Below are 24,284 nucleotides of genomic sequence, written 5' to 3' on the forward strand. Positions count from 1 at the left end.
ACAGTACAAAAAGCTTTCGGTTATTATGGTAACCTTCATCAGTTGAACTGAAAGTTTAGGAACGTAGAACTTAAGAGCATGTAGTGACAGTCATGCACAGTAAACTGTGTGATGTAACAACTAACTGTTTAAAGTTGAAGCCTGTGGTTGTGACATATGTGAACGTTGCCAATGTTTGTCAGTCTCGAGAATAGTTGCCTCAATATTAGGGTGGACACGACATCCACTGCTTCTGTTGACTGAAGTATTAGAGCACATGATGTTCAATGAGTCCAACCAGGTGCTGCGTCGGTAATGGAGGGACCGAACGACAACCATGACATCGTGGCGTGGGTCAATATCATGTCGGGTTGACCATAACTACTCGGCAATGGCCAAGTGTTCTTGGTCCACTAAGTGGATGGCTCTTTCGTGTTCTGAGATACATTTGCCAAGGCTTCTGCCAGTTTTTCCGACATAGCAACCAGTGCAGTCATGGCAAGAAATGCGGTAGACTAGTCCACTTTGTAGTAAGGTGGGAACTGGTATTTTCACTCTAGAGATGTGGGATTGCAATTTCCTGCCCAGGAGCTGTATGCACTTTATCCCATGAGATTTCAGTACCCTAGAAACCAGCTGTGATAGGTTCAGGTAGTATGGGATAAAGGCACTCGCAGCGGAGTCATTACCTTGAATGTTCCTGTTGGTTGCTATGCGGTCACGCACCTATCTAGGGTACTGGTGGGATAGCTACACCTAGCAATCTCAGTGCACCTGTCATCTGTAGAACTAGAGTGGGTCCAGGCGTGAGTTAACAAGGTCAGCACATTGCCAAGAAGATGGCTGCATGCGTGAGCTGACCGGTAGTTGATAAATTGGCCAGCACATATTGGCTTGCAATAGACTATTGTCTTCAAGCGTATGCCCTCACGTCGGACAAGGGTGTCTAAGTATGGTAGGGTATTATCTGACTCTAGTTCAGTGGTGAATTTTATGAAAGGCGACAGAGAGTTGGTTGCCCAAATCTCTGGGGATAACTACAAACACATCATCCACGTAGTGACACCAAAAGCTAATGGGATCTGGCATACTCATAAATGCATGACCATCCAATTCTTCCATCGCGATGTTTGCCATGATTGAACTAACTGGGGAACCCATGGCTGTGCCGTGCACCTGTTGGTAAATGGAGTCGTTGAACGTATTTGTGCCACCAGTTAAGCACAGTCTGAGGGCGGTGGAAATATCATCCAATGTTAGTTTGGTCATGTTGTCAAGGGTCTGGTCATTATCCAAGAATTTCTTGGCACATGTGATGGCAAGCTTGACTGGGATGGAAGTAAAAAGGGACACTACATCAAATGATGCCATGATTTGATCTTCTGAGATGGTTAGGGCTCGGATCCGTTCTATAAATTCACCACTGTTGGAAACAGTGTTGGCGGTTTTTCCTACTAGGGGAGAAAGAAGTCCCGAGACAAACTCGGTGAGCCACAACAGGAAATAATGGGTCTTAATGGTACACCTTTTTTGTGGACATTTGGTAGCCCGTAGAATTGCAAAATCTGGCAGCCAGAGGCACAGAGGCAAGTACATGTGGATTCTGTTATTTTCTCTTGCTTAAACCAATTATTGATGAGGATGTCTACTTTCGACTCCCATCGTTCCAAGGCTTTGATGGGAGGAACAGTTAAGGGTTGGTAGACAGAAGTGTCCTGTAGGAGCAACAGGGCTTTCGTCTCATCTGTACAATTCAATACAACTGTTCGATGCCCTTTGTCTGCTGGAAGGATGACGATGGATGAATCTTGCTTCAATTCTGTAAGGGCAGCATGAAGGTCTTTGCTTCCACCTTTAGCACAAGGATCCTAAAGGTCGGAAGATAGGATAAATTCTAGGTACCAGACACCATCACTGTGGAAATTGAAGTAGCTTTCTAATAGGTGTAGGAGTTGGGATATATAGATGGGCATCAAATGCAGAGTGGATGTCAAGATATATAACTGACAACTCTTGTCTCTGTCCTAAGGCTCCTAAGATGTGCAGTGTCATTGTTGCAAGATTATTTATTGTTGACACTTCCTGAGATTCCATAGTTTATTTTCCGAGGACTGTCACAGAAAATTTGGTGGGTGATGGATGATATACAGTTCTTTCTCCAAAATGTTTAGCAATACAGAGGTAGTAGTAGAAGTAGTGGCATGTGATACAAGAAAGCAAGTGTATGAGTTTATGCAGCATCAGCCAAAAAAAAAAAAAAAATCACACCATTCCCCCCAAATGCCTGTCCAGTTCCTCCTTAAATTTATTTAACCTGTCAACTTCCACAACGACAGATGGAAGTTTGTTCCAGGAATTAACCACCCGCTGGCTAAAGGCAAATTTCCGCACATCTATTCTACATCTGTCTTTTCTTAATTTGAATTTATGCTCCCTTAGATTCATAATCTGAAAAAGTGGAAGGATCCCATCAGAATTCAGCGTGCTCAACCCTTAGCTTGGGGGGAGACAAAGACCAATAGATTGACAGTAGCCACTGGCAGAGGTGAAAGAGATTCTTGCACTGCTTCTATTAGAATGAGCAGAAGCCTGAAAAACAAGATGCATGGTATTTCAGAGACTGCTGGGAGCCATTGCGGTACAAGTAAACACATGGGTTGTGTTAGGGTAGCTAAGAATAGAAACAGGTGCAGGTATACTTGCGTGTACACCAATGCTAGGAGTTTAGTAAATAAATTTGATGAATTTGAGGTATTGCTCAAAACATCAAAGGCAGATATTGTTGGGATATCAGAGACGTGGTGTCACACAGATATAAGGGATGCAGAACTGCAATTTGGGGAGTACAACGTCTACAGAAAGGATAGACAGGATAGGAAGGGGGGAGGGGTTATGCTATTAGTTAAGAAGCACATAAAAACCCATGAAGTGAAGCCAGTCGACATCGCTGGACAGTGCAGTGTTGAGTCAGTTTGGTGTGACATAAGCATTGGGGGATCAAAATTGAGAGTAGGAGTGTGCTATAGGCCTAATGACTCTGATGAGTATAATAAGGAACTGTACAGGGAAATAGAGTGGGCCAGTAAATCAGAGAGTCTTATAATGGGAGATTTTAATTTCCCAGATATTGACTGGAATTTGGGGGCTGGTTACTCACACACTAGCAGGGCTTTTGTGGATTTATTGGATGATTGTTTTCTACATCAGCATGTTCGGGAGGCAACTAGAGGGAGTAATACTCTTGATTTGATTATCAGCAGTGATTCTTCATGCATTAAGAATCTGCAGATAAATGAACCGCTAGGTGGCAGTGATCACAGTGTGCTGAAGTGGGAGTTACTGAAAGAGGTAACTACCATTAGGGGTAAAAGGAAGGGTTATTGCTTTCGTAAAGGCGACTACGATGGACTGAGACAGTATTTAAATTCTATACAGTGGGACCAACTGATGATGTTACCAACAGCAAATTCAAAATGGGAAGCATTCAAAGAACTTATCTTGGAAGCTACTAGGCTTTACATACCAACTAAGAAATATTGTTCAAGGTTTAGGCCAAAATGGATGTCAGATGAACTAATGAGGCATATGGCAGAGAAGAAAAATGCATGGGATACTTACAAATTAACTATATAATATCGGTGTAAATACACCATAGTTAACCCATATATTTGAGCTACGATTGTAGCGTAGAAGGCATCGTTTTAAATGTATCTCATAATGTGGTTGCCTTCACAACAAGATAGCTACTATTGAATTACTTCAAATAAATAACGCTTCTCTAGTAGAGAAGGCTACTGTTATTTATTTTCAGCGGTACCACCACCCAGACGATCGTTTCGAAGCTTTTTGGCTTCGTCATCAGTGAGCGGGTAGGTACCCAGGTAATACAACAGTGTTGTGAAGGCAACCACATTATGAGATACATTTAAAACGATGCCTTCTACGCTACAATCGTAGCTCAAATATATGGGTTAACTATGGTGTATTTACACCGATATTATATAGTTAATTATCAAAACCCATAAGGATTATGCCTAGTGCATTTAATTTTCCAAATACATTACCACCACACCCTTCTGGCATCTCTCATAATGTGGATATAACTTCGCAACTGAGATGGCTTGTTGTATTACCTGGGTACCTACCCGCTCACTGATGACGAAGCCAAAAAGCTTCGAAACGATCGTCTGGGTGGTGGTACCGCTGAAAATAAATAACAGTAGCCTTCTCTACTAGAGAAGCGTTATTTATTTGAAGTAATTCAATAGTAGCTATCTTGTTGTGAAGGCAACCACATTATGAGATACATTTAAAACGATGCCTTCTACGCTACAATCGTAGCTCAAATATATGGGTTAACTATGGTGTATTTACACCGATATTATATAGTTAATTATCAAAACCCATAAGGATTATGCCTAGTGCATTTAATTTTCCAAATACATTACCACCACACCCTTCTGGCATCTCTCATAATGTGGATATAACTTCGCAACTGAGATGGCTTGTTCTATTACCTGGGTACCTACCCGCTCACTGATGACGAAGCCAAAAAGCTTCGAAACGATCGTCTGGGTGGTGGTACCGCTGAAAATAAATAACAGTAGCCTTCTCTACTAGAGAAGCGTTATTTATTTGAAGTAATTCAATAGTAGCTATCTTGTTGTGAAGGCAACCACATTATGAGATACATTTAAAACGATGCCTTCTACGCTACAATCGTAGCTCAAATATATGGGTTAACTATGGTGTATTTACACCGATATTATATAGTTAATTATCAAAACCCATAAGGATTATGCCTAGTGCATTTAATTTTCCAAATTACAAATTAACACATGACACAGACGCCTATGATAGATACAAGTTGATATGCAACCAAGTTACAAAGGAGGTTAGGCAGGCGAAGGCAGTTTACGAGAAATCCTTGGCAAGGGATGCAAAGAAAAACAGCAGAGTTCTTTACTTATGTAAACTCTAGAAGGAAGGGGATGAATCAGATTGGTCCACTTGATATTGATGGGTCAACTGTTGATGATCCTGCCCAGGTAGCTAACAAACTAAATGAATATTTTGCATCGACATTCACACATGAGGAGTTACTCAGCAAGGGGAATGCCAGAGGTGTATTCAACTCTAGCAGTAAGCTACAGAATCTTGAAATAACTGGGAGTAAAGTGGAGGAGAAACTGTTGAAGATAAACACAAGAAAGGCACCCGGGGTGGATGGGATCTATCCAGTTATATTAAAGGAGGCAGCAAAGGAAGTAAGCAAACCCTTAGCCATAATTATGAGAGCTTCCTTGGACTCAGGGGAGGTACCCATAGACTGGAAATGTGCAAATGTGACCCCAATTCACAAAGGAGGATCAAAGGCTGACACAAGTAATTATAGACCTGTGAGCTTAACTTCTGTTCCAGGAAAATTAATGGAGGCACTGGTTAAAGAAGCGCTGCAGGATCATTTAGACAAGACTTCAGCTATAGCTCAGACACAGCATGGTTTTGTTAAGGGGAAGTCTTGCCTGACCAACTTGATTGGATACTATGATGCAGTCACAAAAGAACTGGATGCAGGGAATAACTTTGATATTATATACTTGGATCTTAGAAAGGCTTTTGATACTGTTGCACATGGAAGACTGCTACACAAATTGGAGCAGTGTGACATTGGAGGCAAATTGCTGCTATGGATAAAGGGGTGGTTGAGGGGGAGAAGACAGAGAGTGGTAATCAATGGACACTGCTCATCGTGGACTAATGTTATTAGTGGAGTCCCTCAGGGCTCAGTGTTGGGTCCATTATTGTTTTCTGTATTTATAAATGATATTGATGATGGTATATCAAGCTTAATGTCCAAGTTTGCAGATGATACAAAGGTTGGCAGGGTTGTCAAGGACACTACTGACACTATGCTGCTGCAACAGGATCTGGAAAGGTTGAGCAGATGGGCTGAGAGGTGGCAAATGAAGTTTAACATTGACAAATGTAAAGTACTACACATGGGAAACAGCAACCCCAGAGCAACGTATCAAATCTGTGGTACTACACTGACAGTGGTAGAGAATGAAAGGGACTTGGGGGGATTGTGCAGGCAGATATGAAGTTCTCTGAGCAGTGCAGACGGGCTGCAAGAGTAGCTCATGGAGTATTGTCAATGATATACAGGAATTTTTCCAGCAGGGATAAGGAGGTGATTATTCCATTGTATAAGGCAATGGTCAGGCCACACCTAGAGTACTGTATACAGGTCTGGAGGCCTCATTTCAAGAAGGATGTAGAGCTGCTGGAACGAGTACAGAGAAGGGCAACAAGATTAGTGAATGGAACAAAGGGGTGCTCTTACGAAGAAAGGCTTAAGTTTTGCAAATTACAGTGTCTGGAGACTAGGCACCAGCGAGGTGATCTGATAGAGGTGTATAAAGCCTTGAATGGTTTAAGCATGCTCAATGGTGATGGGATTCTTCCTCTAGCTCAGACAAATCACCTGAGAGGGCATAAATTCAAATTGAGGAAAGACAGATGTAGGATAGACGTGCGGAAATTTGCCTTTAGCCAGCGGGTGGTTGGTTGGTGGAACAGACTGCCATCCCTTGTGGTGGAGGTTGATAGCCTAAATAAGTTTAAGGCTCAGCTGGACAGGTATTTTGAACGAACAGAGGGGTGAAGTGGAAGTGGGGTTTTTTTTTTTTTTTTTTGGCTGATGCTGCATAAGCTTGCTTTCTTGCATCAAATGCCTCTACTAATGCTAATGCTAATGCTAACCCATTCAAGGCCTTATATACCTCAATCAGATCACCGCTCAGGTGCCTAGTCTCCAGCCACTGCAATTTGCAGAACTTAAGCCTCTCTTGGTAAGATGATCCCTTCATTCCCCTCACCAATCTTGTTGCCCTTCTCTGTACACGCTCAAGTAAATCTACATCCTTCATAAAATGAGGCCTCCAGACCTGTACGCAGTACTCAAGGTGTGGCCTGACCATTGCCTTATACAGAGGGACAATCACCTCCTTCTCCCTGCTAGCAAAATTCCTATATATCATTGACAAAACCCCATGACCTGCCCTGGCAGCCTGTCTGCATTGCTCAGAAAACTTCATATCTGCCTGCACAATTACTCCCAGGTCTTTTTCATTTTCTACCACCTTAAGTGTAGTACCACACAGTTGGTACGTTTCTCTGGGGTTACTTCTACCCATATACAGTACTTTTCATTTGTCAAGGTTAAACTTCAGTTGCCACTTCTTAGCCCATCTGGCCAAATTATCTAGATCCTGTTGCAGTAGCACACTGCCATTACTGTCATTAACAACCCTGCCAACCTTTGTATCATCTGCAAACTTCGACATTAGGCCTGATATACCTAAATCAATATCATTGATAAATATACAAAACAACAGTGGACCTAACACCGAACCCTGTGGGACTCCACTAATAGGGTTCTGTGTTAGGTCCACTGTTGTTTTGTATATTTATCAATGGTGCAAATGATGGGCTGTGTTGCCTTGGGAGAGTTGATTGTTGGTGCTTAGGAAGGCAGCAGACAAAGTACTTGTTCCACCGTGGTGGAAAATAATGATTTCTAAGACATCTGTTATATAGGTTGAGGAGTGGATCAATGATAAAGACATTTAAGCATTTGATGATGAATTGGGGGTTGCCATCATCACCAGTGGTTGCTGTGAGAAGGAGAGCATTAATGTCCATATCAGTTGTCACTTGGAAATATGGATTGTAGTGAGACCATCAGTGGGATGAGAGTGGCTGGAGACTGGCAGGCTAGGTAGGGGTGGAGGGGCTGCTTAGAAAATCTGGCAACATAATTGAGCCACTCATCCAGGCAGTGTTTCAGGAAGAATAGCCCTTGTTTTGTAGAATAGTTACCCTCTTTTAAGGTTCTTTTGAGGTGCACCTTTAATTGCTGCCAATTTGTTTCTGTTGAATTTGGCCTTAGTTCTGGCAAATGCAATGGGTCTTGCACGTTGCCAGAAGCTTTCTGTTTGGCATGCAGTGATTGTTTGGAGAGGAAACTTTGGTTGAGATGGAGAGTCCATAGCAGTGTGAAGAGTGGCAGTGCTGTTCCATTTGGTCATTAGTCCAGTTTGCATCCATCTATGATGGTCCATGGGATAGTAGATGCAGCTTCAGTGCAGTGCACTAGATTCATAAATTGTGGGACAGTGACCGTTTGCAATTTGGTGTTGGGAATATTGAAGTATTCTATGTGTAGGAGAACTGTATGATTGGTTGGTTGTCTGATTGAAAGAAATATGTTACCTGTGATTTCTTTGAGTTGACATGTTACCAAAGAGTGGACCATGTCTAGCAGGTTTTGTCTCTCTTTTGCTGGTAGTTAATTTAGAAGATTTAGATGAGGTGTTTGGATAGGCAGTGGAACATTGAAATCTCCAATATGATGTGAGCAGCCATTGGATGTAGATTATTAATTAATTAGTGAGTGGTTTTTTCATAGATGGTGTTGGAGGTAGGTACAGGGATGCAATGTGTATAGTGGTACCGTTATGTTTTAGAATTACCATTAAGGCCTCAATGTCTTAAGAGCTGCTTGAGACAGAGTGTACGATGGAAAACTTGTCTATATATAGCAATTCTGCTGCCTCTGCAGTTGTCGTAAGAAGCATCCAGTGCATGAAATCCAAGCACAAAATGTCTAAGGCAGTGGTTTTCAACCGGGGTGCCGCGACATACTAGAGTGCTGCAACAATATTCCAGGGGTGCCGTGTAATTTTTGTTTAAGTTACTTAAACTTATTTTTTTTTTTTGAAATTTATATAGTTATTTCATTATAAAAAGGTGTATGGTATCCATTGTACCATATCTTTTTAACCTTGTAGTGATCTATAATTGATGATTATTATATAAAGAGTAAAACCTCTATATAAAGAATAAAATTATTATATAAGTATACAGTATATAATTTGTATTATGAATTGTAATTTTGTTTATAATTATATTATTATAATAACTATCATATAACTTATATTTTTTAATATTATATATATATATATATATATATATATATATAATATTTAAGAGATTGTATTAAAGAGTAAAAACAGATAAGACATTTGAAGGTTAAATAAAAAGGATAGGATACGGCAAATGCACCGAAGCGTGCAAAGCAGCAGCAGCAATGGATGTAAATATATGAATATTATAAAAATAAAGATGATGGTAGTATGCAATGCCTGGAAAGCCACAGGCCAAAAAAGAAAGATAGCCAAAAATATAGTAACCTTTAAAATAAAAATACATAGGAAGAAGTTCTATAGGGTATAAAGTTCCATGCTTAAACAATATTATAAGAGTATTTTTGTTCCTATAATATGTTATGCTGTGGGTGCATGGGGCTCCCCCAGCATAACCTTTGGTAAATAGGTACTTAACACAGGCACAAAGTTTCTTTCTTATAGCTACGTCTAGAACATGGCAGACAATATCCACTTTGGCAATTCAGGTTTTGTCTGGTAAATTACAAATTAAGTACGAGGTTAACTTCAACTACTTAGGTCCTTGAGCTACTTCAACTACTTAGGTCCTTGAGGTTGTCACAGACATTCTCTCAGATATGCCAGACAAGCTGTACTTGCTACCTGGGAGTCTAAAACGCTGATGGAACTGATATTCGGGTGGCACTCAAGTCAAGTGGACCCAATTTCGGCGAAGTCCGGACGGTCTGTGACAGCCAAATCCTCTGCTTGCACCTTCACGATGGTGGGACTGTTAGTAATCCTGGGTATAACCTCCATGCACAAGTACATGGTGGGTGACCACCCAGGTGTGAACCAACGTAAGCAGGGGTCGAGGTGTGGCGCTCACACCACATGGAGGAACGCCGCCCCTCTATGTTACCAGGCAGTACTAGGTGGTAGATGACTCTCATCGACCGGTGAAATTCCACCACTTTGCTTATTGGAGGCTTGAAGTGGTGGAACCCATGTTTAGTCTCTAGAGCTAAGTTCCGGTCAACCCTTCCCTATCTCTTCCATCATGCAGTATGATTGATGACTTTTGAGGTTATGATGAACGTCGTGGCGAGATCCAATATTCTTACATTTCGAGGGTACAGCTCTAAAACGGTGTTCGCAGGCCGGCCGCTAGTTAGTACACTGGACCGAACCTATTGGTAACTCTCTAGGAGGCTTCCGGATCAGCTAGTGTATAATCTTGCTACCTCTACTCTGCCAGATAGTGACTGGAGGGAGTCCGAGTAGTGTGTATGCGGGGAGCATTGTCGAGGCCACGTTATGTCTAGGATCTGGGTATATTCTTACCACATGTACGCCATATCCAAAAATTTCATTACTTCATACAGCATGTCCCACCTGCTTTTTCTTACTATTGAATACACCATGAATTGTCAAAATAATAGAGCAAGCTTATCTGCGAAAAGATCTAAACCTCCCAAGGACTTCCTAATTCATTTCACAAATATACGTGGTCTCAATTCTGATCTCAACGATGTCCATTTCCACTTGCAGTCTGCCAAACCCCATGTACTTTTTCTGACAGAATCTCAGTTATCCGTTGATTCAACTACTGCTCATCTCAGATGCCCATATTATTCGCTGTATGATTCCTTTCGCCTCAAAGGTGGTACTTGTGCATATGTCCGTTCTGATATTACCTGTCAGAGACTTGGCAATTTGGAATCTCCTCTCTTTGATCTTCTCTGGCTTAAAATCTCTCTACCTCATTGTGTCAAATTCATCTGTTGTCTCTACCGTTCTCCCAATTCCACTAATCACTTGGAGCTCTTTGACTTCCTCTCTTTGCAACTTGACTTTCTCCAGTCCAACTTTCCTAACAGTGAGGTAATTTTCCTTGGGGATTTTAATGTTCACAACTCCAGCTGGCTTCCATTTTCTAGTCACACCGACCCAGCAGGTCGAGATGCTGAGGCTTTTGCAATTACTAATGACCTAGCACAGATTGTTCATTTACCTACAAGAATTCCGGACAATCCTAATCATACAGCCAATACGCTTGATCTTTTTCTCACAAACAACCCTTATAAGTACACAGTTGAAGTGAGAGGTCCTTTAGGCACTTCAGATCACAACTTGGTGATTGTCTCTTCTACAAAGGAACCTTTATCTCATGGCTATTCCCAACCTCGTGTTGTTTGGCATTACAAGAATGCAAAATGGGATGACCTGTGAGACTTCTTTTCCTTGGTCGGATTACTGTTTCAAAACTTCTGATGTCAACGTTTGTTCAGATCGTGTCAGTGAAATTATTCTTGCAGGAATGGAATCCTTTATCCCCCACTCCACTTTAAAATCTCGTCCTTTATCTAAACCTTGGTTTTCCAATAAATGTGCTAAGGCTGTCCAAGAGAAGAATGTTGCATATCGTAATTGGCTTGTTTCTAATTCTTCAGTTTCACTTTCTGCCTACACCAAAGCTCGCAACAGTTGTAAAGCAGTTATTAACCAGTCCAAACTAGAGTTTGAACAGGCTAAGAGTAGAAAACTTGCTTCTTGCCCTAATGGTAGCCGAGCATTCTGGTCTCTTGCCAAAGCTATTGGCCGCAACTTTTGCCCATCTTTGCTCCCACCTCTGTCCAAACCAGATGGTTCTGTTGCCACTTCAGCCAAGGATAAAGCTGACCTGCTAGCATCCCATTTTTCTTCCAGCTCATGTATTAATGATCTTGGTAAAACACCTCCCACCATTCCCAACACGCTCCATTCAATGCCTCCTGTGGTCTTCCGTCAAAAGGATGTCCGAAGGATTTTGATGAATCTTGATGCTAAGAAAGCTCCAGGTCCTGATGGTATTTCTCCACTTGTTCTCAAAACCTGTGCTCCTGAACTTACTCCTATTCTTTGCCGCCTTTTTTCACTTTCTTATTCCAAAGGTGTTTTTTCTTCTGCTTGGAAATTTGCTCATATCCAGCCAGTTCCTAAAAAGGGTGACAAATCCGGCCCATCCAATTATCGTCCCATTGCAATTACTTCTACTCTTTCTAAAGTAATGGAGAAATCAATTAACCGCCAACTGTTAAACTACCTAGAAACCTTCCGTCTGATCAACGATCGCCAGTATGGATTCCATCAGTGTCGATCCACTGGTGATATTCTGGCTTATGTTACTCATTTATGGACTAATTCAATGGAAAGGTTCGGTGAAACACAAGTAGTTGCTCTTGACATCTCAAAGGCTTTTGATCGTGTTTGGCATAAAGGTCTTCTAAACAAGCTTCCATCTTATGGTCTGCCAACTGTTTTTAGTAATTGGTTATCCAGTTTTCTCTCTGTTTGCTCCCTGAGGGTGATGGTAGATGGCTCTCTAGTCTTTTAACTTCTCCACTAATGCCGGTGTCCCCCAAGGTTCAGTTCTTTCCCCCACTCTTTTCCTCTTGTACATTAATGACCTTCTTCCATTAACTGGAAATCCTATCCATAGTTTTGCCGATGATAGCACATTGCATTCCACTTTCCATTTTGAGAAACCTTGTCCTGCTCAATCAGCTTCAACTTCTCGAAAATCTGCTATCAATTCCTTAAATGCAGATCTACAGGTAATTCTCCAGTGGGGCAAAGACAACTTAGTTGATTTTAATCCTTCTAAAAACTCAGTCTTGTCTTATATCTTGCAAAAAGGATTCTTCTGCTCCTATGCTTATCTTTGGTGACACTCTGATTTCTAGGCAAAATGATATCTCTTTTGGGGATTACCCTGACTTCTAATCTCTCTTGGCACAAGCACATTACAAATATTGCTTGCTTCCTCTGCATCTAAAAAACTTGGTTTTCTCTTTCACTCTCGGCGTTACTTTTCTTCCAAAAAAGCTGCTCACTCTGTATAAATCGCAAATTCGCCCTGCCATGGAATATTGTTCCCATATCTGGGGTGGTGCCCCCAAAACCTCTCTCCGTCTTCTTGATTCCATTCAGAAGAGGGCAGTTAGGTTAATTAATGATTCATCTCTAACAGAGTCTCTCCACTCGCTTTCTCATAGACGCACTGTTTCTGCTGCATGCCTCTTCTACAGATACTTCCATGGGCACTGTTCTTCTGAATTGGCTTCTATAATTCCTGCTCTCTCTTTCAAAACAGTCCGAACACGTGCCGCCACCAGCCAATATCCATTTACTGTCCAACTTCAAACCCACAGAACCAACTTTTCATCTTCCTCATTTATTCATTCAGCTGCCGTTTTCTGGAACAACCTTCCTTCATACGTATTTCCTGAAAATTACAATCTACAGAAGTTCAAGTCCAATGTCAACAAATATCTTCTTTCGTCTTCTTAACCTCAAACCCAAGCACGGTACTAAGTACTATAGGTTCTAATACCTCTCGTGTTTGGGGTTCACATAAAAAAAAAAAAAAAAAAAAACATACCAACTAAGAAATATTGTTGAAGGTTTGGCCTAAATGGATGTCAGATGAACTAATGAGACACATGGCAGAGAAGAAAAATGCATGGGATACATATAAATTAACACGTGACACAGAAGTCTATGATAGATATAAGCTGGTCTGTAACCAAGTCACAAAGGAGGTTAGGCAGGCAAAGGCAGATTATGAGAAATCTTTGGCAAATGATGCAAAGAAAAACAGCAAAGAGTTCTTTAGTTATGTAAACTCTAAAAGGAAGGGGATGAATCAGATTGGTCCACTTGATATCGATGGTTCAACTGTTGATGATCCTGCTCAGGTGGCTAACAAACTAAATGAATATTTTGCATCGACGTTCACACATGAGGAGTTATTCAGCAAGGGGAATGCCAGAGGTGTATTCAACTCTGGCAGTAAGCTAGATAATCTTGTAATAACTGCGAGTATAGTGGAGGAGAAATTGTTGAAGATAAACACAAGAAAGGCACCTGGGGTGGATGGGATCCATCCAGTTATATTAAAGGAGGCAGCAAAGGAAGTAAGCAAACCCTTAGCCATAATTATGAGAGCTTCCTTGGACTCAGGGGAGGTACCCATAGACTGGAGATGTGCAAATGTGACCCCAATTCACAAAGGAGGGTCAAAGGCTGACACAAGTAATTATAGACCTGTGAGTTTAACTTCTGTTCCAGGAAAATTAATGGAGGCACTGGTTAAAGAAGCACTGCAAGATCATCTAGACAAGACTTCAGTTATAGCTCGGACACAGCGTGGTTTTGTTAAGGGGAAGTCTTGCCTGACCAATTTGATTGGATACTATGATGCACAAAAGAGCTGGATGCAGGCAATAATTTTGATATTATATACTTGGATCTTAGAAAGGCTTTTGATTCTGTTTGAAAACTGATGAACAAATTGGAGCAGTGTGGCATTGGCGGCAAATTGCTGCTATGGATAAAGGGGTGGTGGAGGGGGAGAAGACAGAGAGTGGTAATCAATGGACACTGCTCATCGTGGACTAATGTTATTAGTGAAGTCCCTCAGGGTTTAGTGTTGGTCCATTGTTGTTTTCTGTATTTATAAATGATACTGATGATGGTATATCAAGCTTAATGTCCAAGTTTGCAGACGATACAAAAGTTGGCAGGGTTGTTAAGGACACTACTGACGCTATGCTGCTGCAACAGGATCTGGAAAGGTTGAGCAGATGGGCTGAGAGGTGGCAAATGAAGTTTAACATTGACAAATGTAAAGTACTACATATGGGAAACAGCAACCCCAGAGCAACGTATCACCTCTGTGGTACTACACTGACAGTGGTAGAGAATGAAAAGGACCTGGGGATAATTGTGCAGGCAGATATGAAGTTTTCTGAGCAGTGCAGACGGGCTGCAAGAGTACCTCATGGTGTCTTGTGAATGATATACAGGAATTTTTCTAGCAGGGATAAGGAGGTGATTATTCCTGACCATTGCCTTGTATAAGGCAATGGTCAGGCCACACCTTGAGTACTGTATACAGGTCTGGAGGCCTCATTTCAAGAAGGATGTAGGGCTGCTGGAACGAGTACAGAGAAGGACAACAAGATTAGTGAATGGAACAAAGGGTTGCTCTTACGAAGAAAGGCTTAAGTTTTGCAAATTATAGTGTCTGGAGACTAGGCACTGGCGAGGTGATCTGATAGAGGTGTATAAAGCCTTGAATGGTTTGAGCATGCTCAATTCCGATGGGATTCTCCCTCTTGCTCAGAATAATCACCTGAGAGGGCATAAATTCAGATTGAGGAAAGACAGATGTAGGATAGATGTGCGGAAATTTTCCTTTAGCCAGTGGGTAGTTGGTTGGTTGGTGGAACAGACTTCCGTCCCTTTTTGTGGAAGTTGATAGCCTAAATAAATTTAAGGCTCAGCTGGACAGGTATTTCGAACAAATGGAGGGGTGAAATGGAAGTGTTTTTTTTTTTTTTGGCTGATGGTGCATAAGCTTGCTTCCTTGCATCATATGCCTCTACTAATGCTAATGCTAGATTTGAGGGGCCCCCATAGAAAGAAATCAAGGCTCGATAAATCAGGTGAGCATCGGGCCAGGCAACGGATCCACCACAGCCAATCCATCAACGCCCAAAACGCCTGTTCAAATGGGCACGAACACACCTTCCATAATGTGCAGGCACCCCGTCATGTTGAAACCAAATGTTGCGTCTCACATTTGCTCTAACATCGTCAAGTAACCCTGGTAGAACTTGTTCAAGAAAGATCCGATATTTAGCGGAGTTCATGCGGGATGGTAACAGGTATGGGCCGACTAAGCAGTCACCGACCATATCTACCCACACATTTATTGCGAAGCGATGTTGTGCCGCATGGGGGCGCATACCGTGTGGGTTGTCGTGAGCCCACACATGAGCACTGTGCTGATTGATTAAGCCTTCCCGAGTGAAATAAGCCTCATCCGTGAACAAAACATAGGCTGGAAAATTCAAGTCTTGAACCCTTTCTTGAAGAAACCACTGCGCAAAAGCCACACGTGCAGGATGATCTTGGAGGAGCAGTAACTGAACCCTTTGAAGATGAAAGGGGTGTACGGAATCGTTGTGCCAGACACGCTGTACACTGCAACGAGACTCCTAAGGCAGAGGCAATGGCACGTGTGCTGGTCGTAGGATTATTCTGGACGGCATTCAACACACTTTCTTCCCTGGCGGGAGTTCTCATCGATTGTGGTCTGCCCACACTACTCCTGTTACCTCTAAATGACCCATAATCGCACAAATTTTGATGCACACGGGCAAAAAAACTGTGGTCCGGTACATGTCTGTCTGGGAAGCATTCTCCATAAATTCATTGAGCGGCTCGTCCATTACCCTCTGCTAATCCACTTTTTTCTCTCTCTCTCAGACTCAGTAAAGATACTATAGTGAAAATTATACTTCGCTGAATAAAACGTATTTCTCTTTCAGAAAATGATGAAAATAATTCAACCAGGGAAGATGAACGTGGAACAGAACTTCAGGGTTCCACAAATTCTTTCCAAAATAAGAAATTGCCTGAATCCAATGAGATTTTAAAAGATGAACTTTAGTCAGAATTAATGAAATACTTTTAACTATTTTTGCTAAAAAAGTTCAAAGCCTAGAAAATATGGGCTGAGATCGTCCACAATTATCTCAGGTACAATAGTACCAGAATGGAATCCGAAAGGGCGTTTTCTGCCACTAATCAAATACTGTATCTACCAAAATTAGATCCATTTTAAACAATCATACTATTGATTGCTTATGTTTCTTAAGAGCTCACTTTATTCAGACAGGCAGTGTGGATGCTTAAACATAACTAAACTTTGCAGTAACAATATGTATTTTTTTGTTTTTAGAATAACTGTATTTTAATGATTTTTTTCAGAATATTTATTATTGCAATAAAAGTTTATTTAAAACATGAATTCAAGTAATTACAGTACTTGTTTTTTTCTTTACTTTATTGCGCCTAATTGTTATCAAAATTTATTGAGAAAAACGTTTGTTTTTGGAATACTGGCATCCCGGTTTCATAAATTAAAAATACCGAAATACCGGTATTTAGATTTTGACCGGTATTGTAAGCCCTGCTTCCTACCCTGTCTGTCCTTTCTGTACACATTGTACTCCCCAAATTCCAATTCTGCACTGCTTATATCTGTGTGACACTATATCTCTGATATCCCAACAATATCTGCCTTTGATGCCTTAATCAGCACTTCAAATTCATCCATTTTATTTACTATACTTCTAGAATTAGTGTACATGCAAGTATACATGCACTGGTTCTTATTCTTAGTTACCCTAACACAGCCCATGTATTTACTTGTTCCGTGATGACTCCCAGCAACTTGCTCTCTAGGCTACTGCTCATTACAATAGAAGCAGTGCAAGAATCACTTTCACCTCTGCCTGCGGCTACCATTAATCTTTTAGTCTGTTAATCCCTCAATTCTAACAGGTGTCCGACCCACCTAACGCTGCCTCAATAGCATTAGCAAATATTCTTGCACATTGCATGTTTATCAATATGATATAATTGCTTAATTTTCCTTCATGTGCTTCATACTGCAAATAGTTATATATGTATATTTGTATATTGGAAATTGTTCTGGTGAATAAGGTTTGCCTTTACATCACCATGAATCTAAAGAAATAAATAAGCAAAAGTTTGTTTTTTAACTTATTTTATTGTATATATTTATTTTTTAATATAGCAGAAGCCTCTAGCTTTCTTGCATCTTTTGGCTTGTAGTAATGCTAATATTAATGCATTTTTAAAGAACTGCTTTGATTAGATAATTTATTAACAAAAAATAAGCCTTGATATAAACTTATGCACAAAATTAATACTCTCTTTAGTTTAGGACCAGCTTGTTGGCTATGGGATTACTTAAGAAGAAGTAATCAAGGCGGCTACTTTCTTCCACTCAGTGGAGGTGTGGACAGTTCTAGCACAGCTACAATTGTGTACTCTATGTGCAACCTGGTTTGTGAAGCAGTACGCAGTGGAGGAAAGTATATTATGTTTATTGATATAAAGGTAGCAATGCATTGTAGAATAAGAAACAAAAAAAAAAAAAAGGATCGTTTTCATCAACGTTTAAGTTTAATGTATAAGTCTAGTGAATATTTTTTTAAAGTACAGTCATTTAAAATAACTTTTGAATGACTATACTTTTTCACATGTCATTATAAAATCCTTGCACTGAAAGAAATTTGATCAACTAAATCTTCATACAATATAATTAAAATTTAAAAATATATTTTAAAAAATTAAGTGGCTACTTTTTTTAATCTTCAAAGATTGTTAGTTTTGTTTCATCAGCTATAAACACTTGTACATTATTAAGCTAAGGAAAGTACAAGATAGATGGGATATGAGTAATATGTGATTATTTTTAGATTTTTTGATAAAATGTTATTATGTAGAATGAAGAACACATTCAACTTCATTTGTTAATCCATGTACTAATGCAAAAACTAGCTTTCTTTTTTTTTTATTAGAGGACTTTTCCAAAATATGAACTGTACCTGATTACTGCCGAAGATACACTTACTTGTAATGACTATATAAATATTACTTATGTTCAGATGCAGATTTATTGTGAAGCTAATGAAGCTTAAGAGGGCCCCTAACTTGTATAGGCTTCTTCCAAGGCCTTGGGAGGGGCCCTACCAATGTGTTGACTTGGTCATATGTTTTTGTAAAATTTGCAAAAGTAAGATATTTTAACCACAATCGGTTAAGACCGCTGTCTCTTTGCACTCCAATTTCCTCTCCATCACACTTCCCCCTGTGTCGGGTGGCTTTAGAGTGGCTGTGGGCAATTTTGGGATCCATCTAAGAGAAAGTTGGAGATACATTTAGTTTGGGTTTAGTGGGATATATTTATGAATATTTTTTATCTACATTCACAAATGAGGAGTTATTCAGGAAGGAGAATGCCAGAGGTGAAGTAAACTCTGGCAGTGAGCTAGATGATTTTGTAATAACTAGAGGAAAGTGGAGGAGAAATTGTTGAGGATAAACATAAAAAAGGCACCTGGGGTAGATGGGATCTATCCAGTTATATTAAAGGAGGCAGCAAAGGAAATAAGCAAACCCTTAGCCATAATTATGAGAGCTTCTTTGGACTCAGGGGAGGTACCCATAGACTGGAGATGTGCAAATGTAACCCCAATTCACAAAGGAGAATCAAAGACTGACAAAAGTAATTATAGACCTGTTAGTTTAACTTCTGTTCAAGGAAAATAATGGAGGCACTGGTTAAAGAAGCACTGCAGGATCATCTAGACAAGACTTCAGTTATAGCTCGGACACAGCATGGTTTTGTTAAGGGAAAGTCTTGCCTGACCAATTTGATTGGATACTATGATGCAGTCACAAAAGAACTGGATGCAGGAAATAACTTTGATATATATATTTGGATCTTAGAAAGGCTTTTGATACTGTTGCACATGGAAGACTGCTGCACAAATTGGAGCAGTGTGTCATTGGAGGCAAATTGCTGCTATGGATAAAGGGATGGTTGAATAGGAGAAGACAGAGAGTGGTAATCAATGGACACTGCTCATCGTGGACTAATGTTATTAGTGGAATCCCTCAGGGTTCAGTGTTGGTCCATTGTTGTTTTCTGTATTTATAAATGATATTGAAGATGGTATATCAAGCTTAATGTCCAAGTTTGCAGACGATACAAAGGTTGGCAAGGTTGTTAAGGACACTACTGACACTATGCTGCTGCAACAAGATCTGGAAAGGTTGAGCAGATGGGCTGAGAGGTGGCAAATGAAGTTTAACATTGACAAATGTAAAGTACTACATATGGGAAACAGTAACCTCAGAGTAACGTATCAACTCTGTGGTACTACACTGACAGTGGTAGAGAATGAAAAGGACCTGGGGATAATTGTGCAGGCAGATATGAAGTTTTCTGAGCAGTGCAGACGGGCTGCAAGAGTACCTCATGGTGTCTTGTCAATGATATACAGGAATTTTTCTAGCAGGGATAAGGAGGGTGATTATTCCCTTGTATAAGGCAATGGTCAAGCAACACCTTGAGTACTGTATACAGGTCTGGTGTTCTCATTTCAAAAAGGATGTAGAGCTGCTGGAACGCTACAGAGAAGGGAAACAAGATTAGTGAATGGAACAAAGGGTTGGTCTTATGAAGAAAGGCTTAAGTTTTGCAAATTACAGTGTCTGGAGACTAGGCATTGGCGAGGTGATCTGATAGAGGTGTATAAAACCTTGAATGGTTTGAGCATGCTCAATGCTGATGGGATTCTCCCTCTTGCTCAGAATAATCACCTGAGAGGGCATAAATTCAAATTGAGGAAAGACGGATGTAGGATAGATCTGCGGAAATTTGCCTTTAGCCAGCAGGTAGTTGGTTGGTGGAACAGACTTCCATCCCTTGTTGTGGAAGTTAATAGCCTAAATAAATTTAAGGCTCAACTGGACAGGTATTTCGAATGAACAGAGGGGTGAAATGGGAGTGGTTTTTTTTTTTTTTTTTTTGGCTGATACTGCCTAAGCTTGCTTTCTTGCATGAAATGCCTCTACTAATGCTAGTTCGCTGTCACTTCTGTATGTATAGTTAAGTGATTGCTACCCTCCTGGTGTAGGAATGGATTACAGGAATACCCCTGTCACCCACTACAGCTGAGTTATTCGCCATCAAGCTTGCCCTAGAAAATATTGTCCATCGCTCCATTAAAAAAATTATAATATATATGGACTCACAGAGTTCACTAGTAGCCCTACAAAACACTTCCTCACCAACCAGTCCTTTAATAAAAACCATAAGAAGTAAGATGATTCTTATTCAGGAACGCCAGCAAGCAGTCATCTTCTGCTGGATCCCAGGCCACACTGGGATCCCAGGAAACGAATGCGCAGACTATGCCGCAAAACATCCATCTAACTCATCATCTTCAGGCTTTTGCGTTCCATATGTTGATTACAGACATATGATATGAAGGATATGTAAGGAACAATGGACACTTCTATGGCAAGCTCAAACAGATAATAAGTTATTGCAAATAAAACCTGGACCTCTAGTTTTCGTACTAACAGAAAGGAAGAAGTAATCTTAACCAGAGCACGAATCGGCCACAGCCAGTTTACTCACCTATTTCTCCTCACAGGAAATGATCCTGCACAGTGTTTTCAATGCAGCTGTCAGCCCCTCGACGTGGGCACCTGTACGTGGTGAGGGGACCTCCCAGTGACGCTACTGGACTTCCAGACTAGCATCACTGGGATCTAACGCCCACAGCCTAGGTTCCAGGCTAACATCAATGGAATCCGGCGTGTTTGCCGTGCGCTGCGACCCGTGTAAATTCGGAAAGGGGGATCCTGGTGGTTGAGGAGCCCAGCTTCAATACACTACTTTGGCCCCTGCTTCGACAAGACGGGAGGTCCTGGAAGGCCCGGCTAGGATCAATCGGCTAGTAGGCTCGCCTGCGAGGGTCAACCGTGTCAATGCCATGCCCCTACCCTCATGGTCCGAGGGACAGGATTCAGGCTGGCGGCGGTGCAGGTATGGTGTCTGGGTAGCCCTGGCGTTCCACTCCCGAGCGCATTTATTGCATGCCGGGTAGTGGGCGTCCCTTTGGGCTCCATGGTGGGTGGGGAGCCCGGGCACTGAACCACTTAAAAAACTGCATGAATCCTGATAAATTAATTTCTTCTGGGGCCCCAACCCGATCCCTAACTGAAAATTTTACCGTAGACCAAGCTTCACTTCTGCAAAAAGACAGAAAAAGGAGGTTATATCAGGTCCTACACCTCGGGTCCTGATAATTCACTCAACTAGTGAGAAGCCTATAGGAAAAATGTCACCCTTCTTTATCCAGAAGGGTTTGGAAGGGTTGGCAGGCTCTCCTAAGTCTATCAAACGGCTTCGTTCGGGTGACATACTTGTAGAAACCAGAAGTGATATACACTCAGAACAGCTCCTCCGTGCTACATATATCGGGGGAATGCCTGTCACTATAACCCCCCACAAGACACTGAACTCATCCCGTGGTGTCATCGCGGAATGGGATCTGACGGATGTAACTGAAGAGGAAATCTGTTCAGAGTTAAAACCACAGGGAGTGACAGCTGTTAAACGTATATCCATGCGTAGGGATGGAAAATTAGTTCCCACTAGAAATATCATATTAACATTCAATTCACCAACTTTTCCTCATGAAATCAAAGCTGGCTATATTAACTGCCCAGTGCGTCTGTATGTCCCAAATACGTTACGGTGCTTCAAGTGCCAGAAATACGGACACTCACAGATGGCTTGTCGTGGAACCCTTGTATGCGCTCGGTGTGGCGCAAAGGACCACGAAACAACATCATGTTCAGCTGCAAAACCAACCTGCATTAACTGCCAAGAAGAACACCCGGCCTACTCAAGGGCATGCCAGAGGTGGAAACAAGAAAAAGAAATTCAGCGACTTAAGGCAGAGCTGAACATATCTTATCAAGAGGCAAGGAAAACGGTGAAACCTATAAATATAAATAAACCAACCTACACTCAGAAGGTAGCAGGGAGATGTTCCATCGGAACTCAGACCGAAATGACCATACCACCAAGAGAGTCATTCACTCCTATTGCTCGCTACCTGTTAAGTTCAATAAAACCCTCACAAAAGGACCAATCAGCTGCCACTCCAATATCTGTACCTCCTAGAGCCCCACCAGTTAGAAAATCAGTTTCTGAACAAAAGAATAAAAAATCAGACATACATCCTAGTTCTCAGGAAAAAATGGATGTTGAGGAGAAGGAGGTACAAGAAGAAGCAGTCTTGGAACTCTTTACTGAGGAGGATATGGACACGGGGCAGCGTCCATACTTCCCCAGGAAGGATAAATCTAAGACTGACAAAAATAAGCCCTCAGCACCTCGGAAGCCGCCTGAAGGAACCACCAAGCCAAAATAATGGCTAAATTCCTACAATGGAATTGTCGTGGATTCCGGCAAAATGCAGAAGACATCAAGGCACTCCTGCAAAAGCACAAACCATCTTGCTTTTGCATACAGGAGACTTACCTAAGGGCAAATGATGACCCCAGGATGCACAACGTTACTGTCATTTGCAAGGATAGAACTGGGGATGGCCCCGCTCATGGAGGAGTCGCCAGCATAGAGGCAGTAGCAATTCGAATAACAGTGGGGTTTTTACTAACCGTTTGCTCTATATATTTGCCACCTGGTACTGACATCTGCCAGAAAGACCTTGATGATCTCGTAATGCAGTTGCCTCCCCCTTTCTTACTTCTTGTGGACTTTAATGGACATAACACCCTGTGGGGTAGTGCTAGCATTAATAGAAGGGGACGAGTCATAGACCGTATGCTCATTGACAATGACCTCTGCCTTCTTAATGTGGGAACAAACACCTTTTTCCACATGCCTACCCATACGTTTTCTGCCATTGATCTTTCTATCAGCTCGCCTTCTCTTCTCTCGTCACTTACCTGGGAGGTAGAAGGGAACCTGTATGGAAGTGATCACTTCCCCGTGATAACCATTAATTACTGGGAGACCTTGTCTTCCTGTCAGGTTACCGTGGTGGAAGTTTGATCAAGCCGACTGGAGTGCCTTTCAACACCTGGCAAAATTTGACAACTCTGTAGTCAGTCAGAAGCCGATCAATGATGCAGTTACGTACATAGCAGAAAATATTGTCCATGCAGCTGCAACTGCGATTCCAAAAACATCCACACGGTTTCCTCCCTTTCCAAAACCATGGTGGAATCCAGAATGTACAGCAGCTAAAAAGGCTCAAAACAAAGCTTGGGGGGATATTTCGACGATATCCTACCACAGTCAACCTATTAGCCTTTAAACGTGCACGAGCCAAAGCACGCCACATCTGCCGTCAGAGTCAAATGGAATCGTGGATCCGTTTCACATCATCCATTACCCAGACGACCAGCACTAAGGTGGTCTGGGAAAAAATCCGGAAAATGAAGGGAAAATACACAGCACACGCCTCATCGGTCCTTGAATATAATGGATGTACTATTGCAGACTCTACTGCAATAGCCAATGCTCTTGGGGAAACATTTTCTAACATCTCTTCAACATCATCTTACTCCCCAGAGTTTCTGGTCTTAAAGCGCAACATTGAAAAACAGGCCCTTAAATTCACATCGAAGGGTTCCCACCCATACAATGGGCCATTTAATATCAATGAGCTGAAAACAGCACTCGCCCGTACAAAGGCTACAGCTGCTGGACCAGACAACATCCATTATGAAATGATCAAACATCTTTCACCAGAATCCATGGACCGTGTGCTCTTCCTGTACAACAGAATCTTCCTTGAAGAGCATTTTTCGGATACCTGCCGCAAGGCAACTATTCTTGCTTTTGCTAAGCCAGGAAAGGATCCTATATGTCCAAAAAAC

The 24,284-nt window shown here is 41.5% G+C and overlaps 1 protein-coding gene across 1 annotated transcript in view; it reads left to right on the plus strand.

Moving 5' to 3' along the window:
• The window catches only part of Nadsyn (NAD synthetase), a 370,732-nt gene that overhangs the window by 222,773 nt on the left and 123,675 nt on the right, over positions 1 to 24,284 (plus strand). The window contains exons 12-13 of the mRNA XM_090382985.1: positions 17,729 to 17,874; positions 22,652 to 22,657. Of these exons, the coding sequence (XP_090239111.1) occupies positions 17,729 to 17,874; positions 22,652 to 22,657 (152 nt within the window). The remainder of the gene's footprint in view (positions 1 to 17,728; positions 17,875 to 22,651; positions 22,658 to 24,284) is intronic.

The sequence above is a fragment of the Mastigoproctus giganteus genome, chromosome 10, assembly GCF_048544385.1.
Source record: "Mastigoproctus giganteus isolate SK-2022 chromosome 10, ASM4854438v1, whole genome shotgun sequence".
NCBI classification, from domain to species: Eukaryota; Metazoa; Arthropoda; class Arachnida; order Uropygi; family Thelyphonidae; genus Mastigoproctus; species Mastigoproctus giganteus.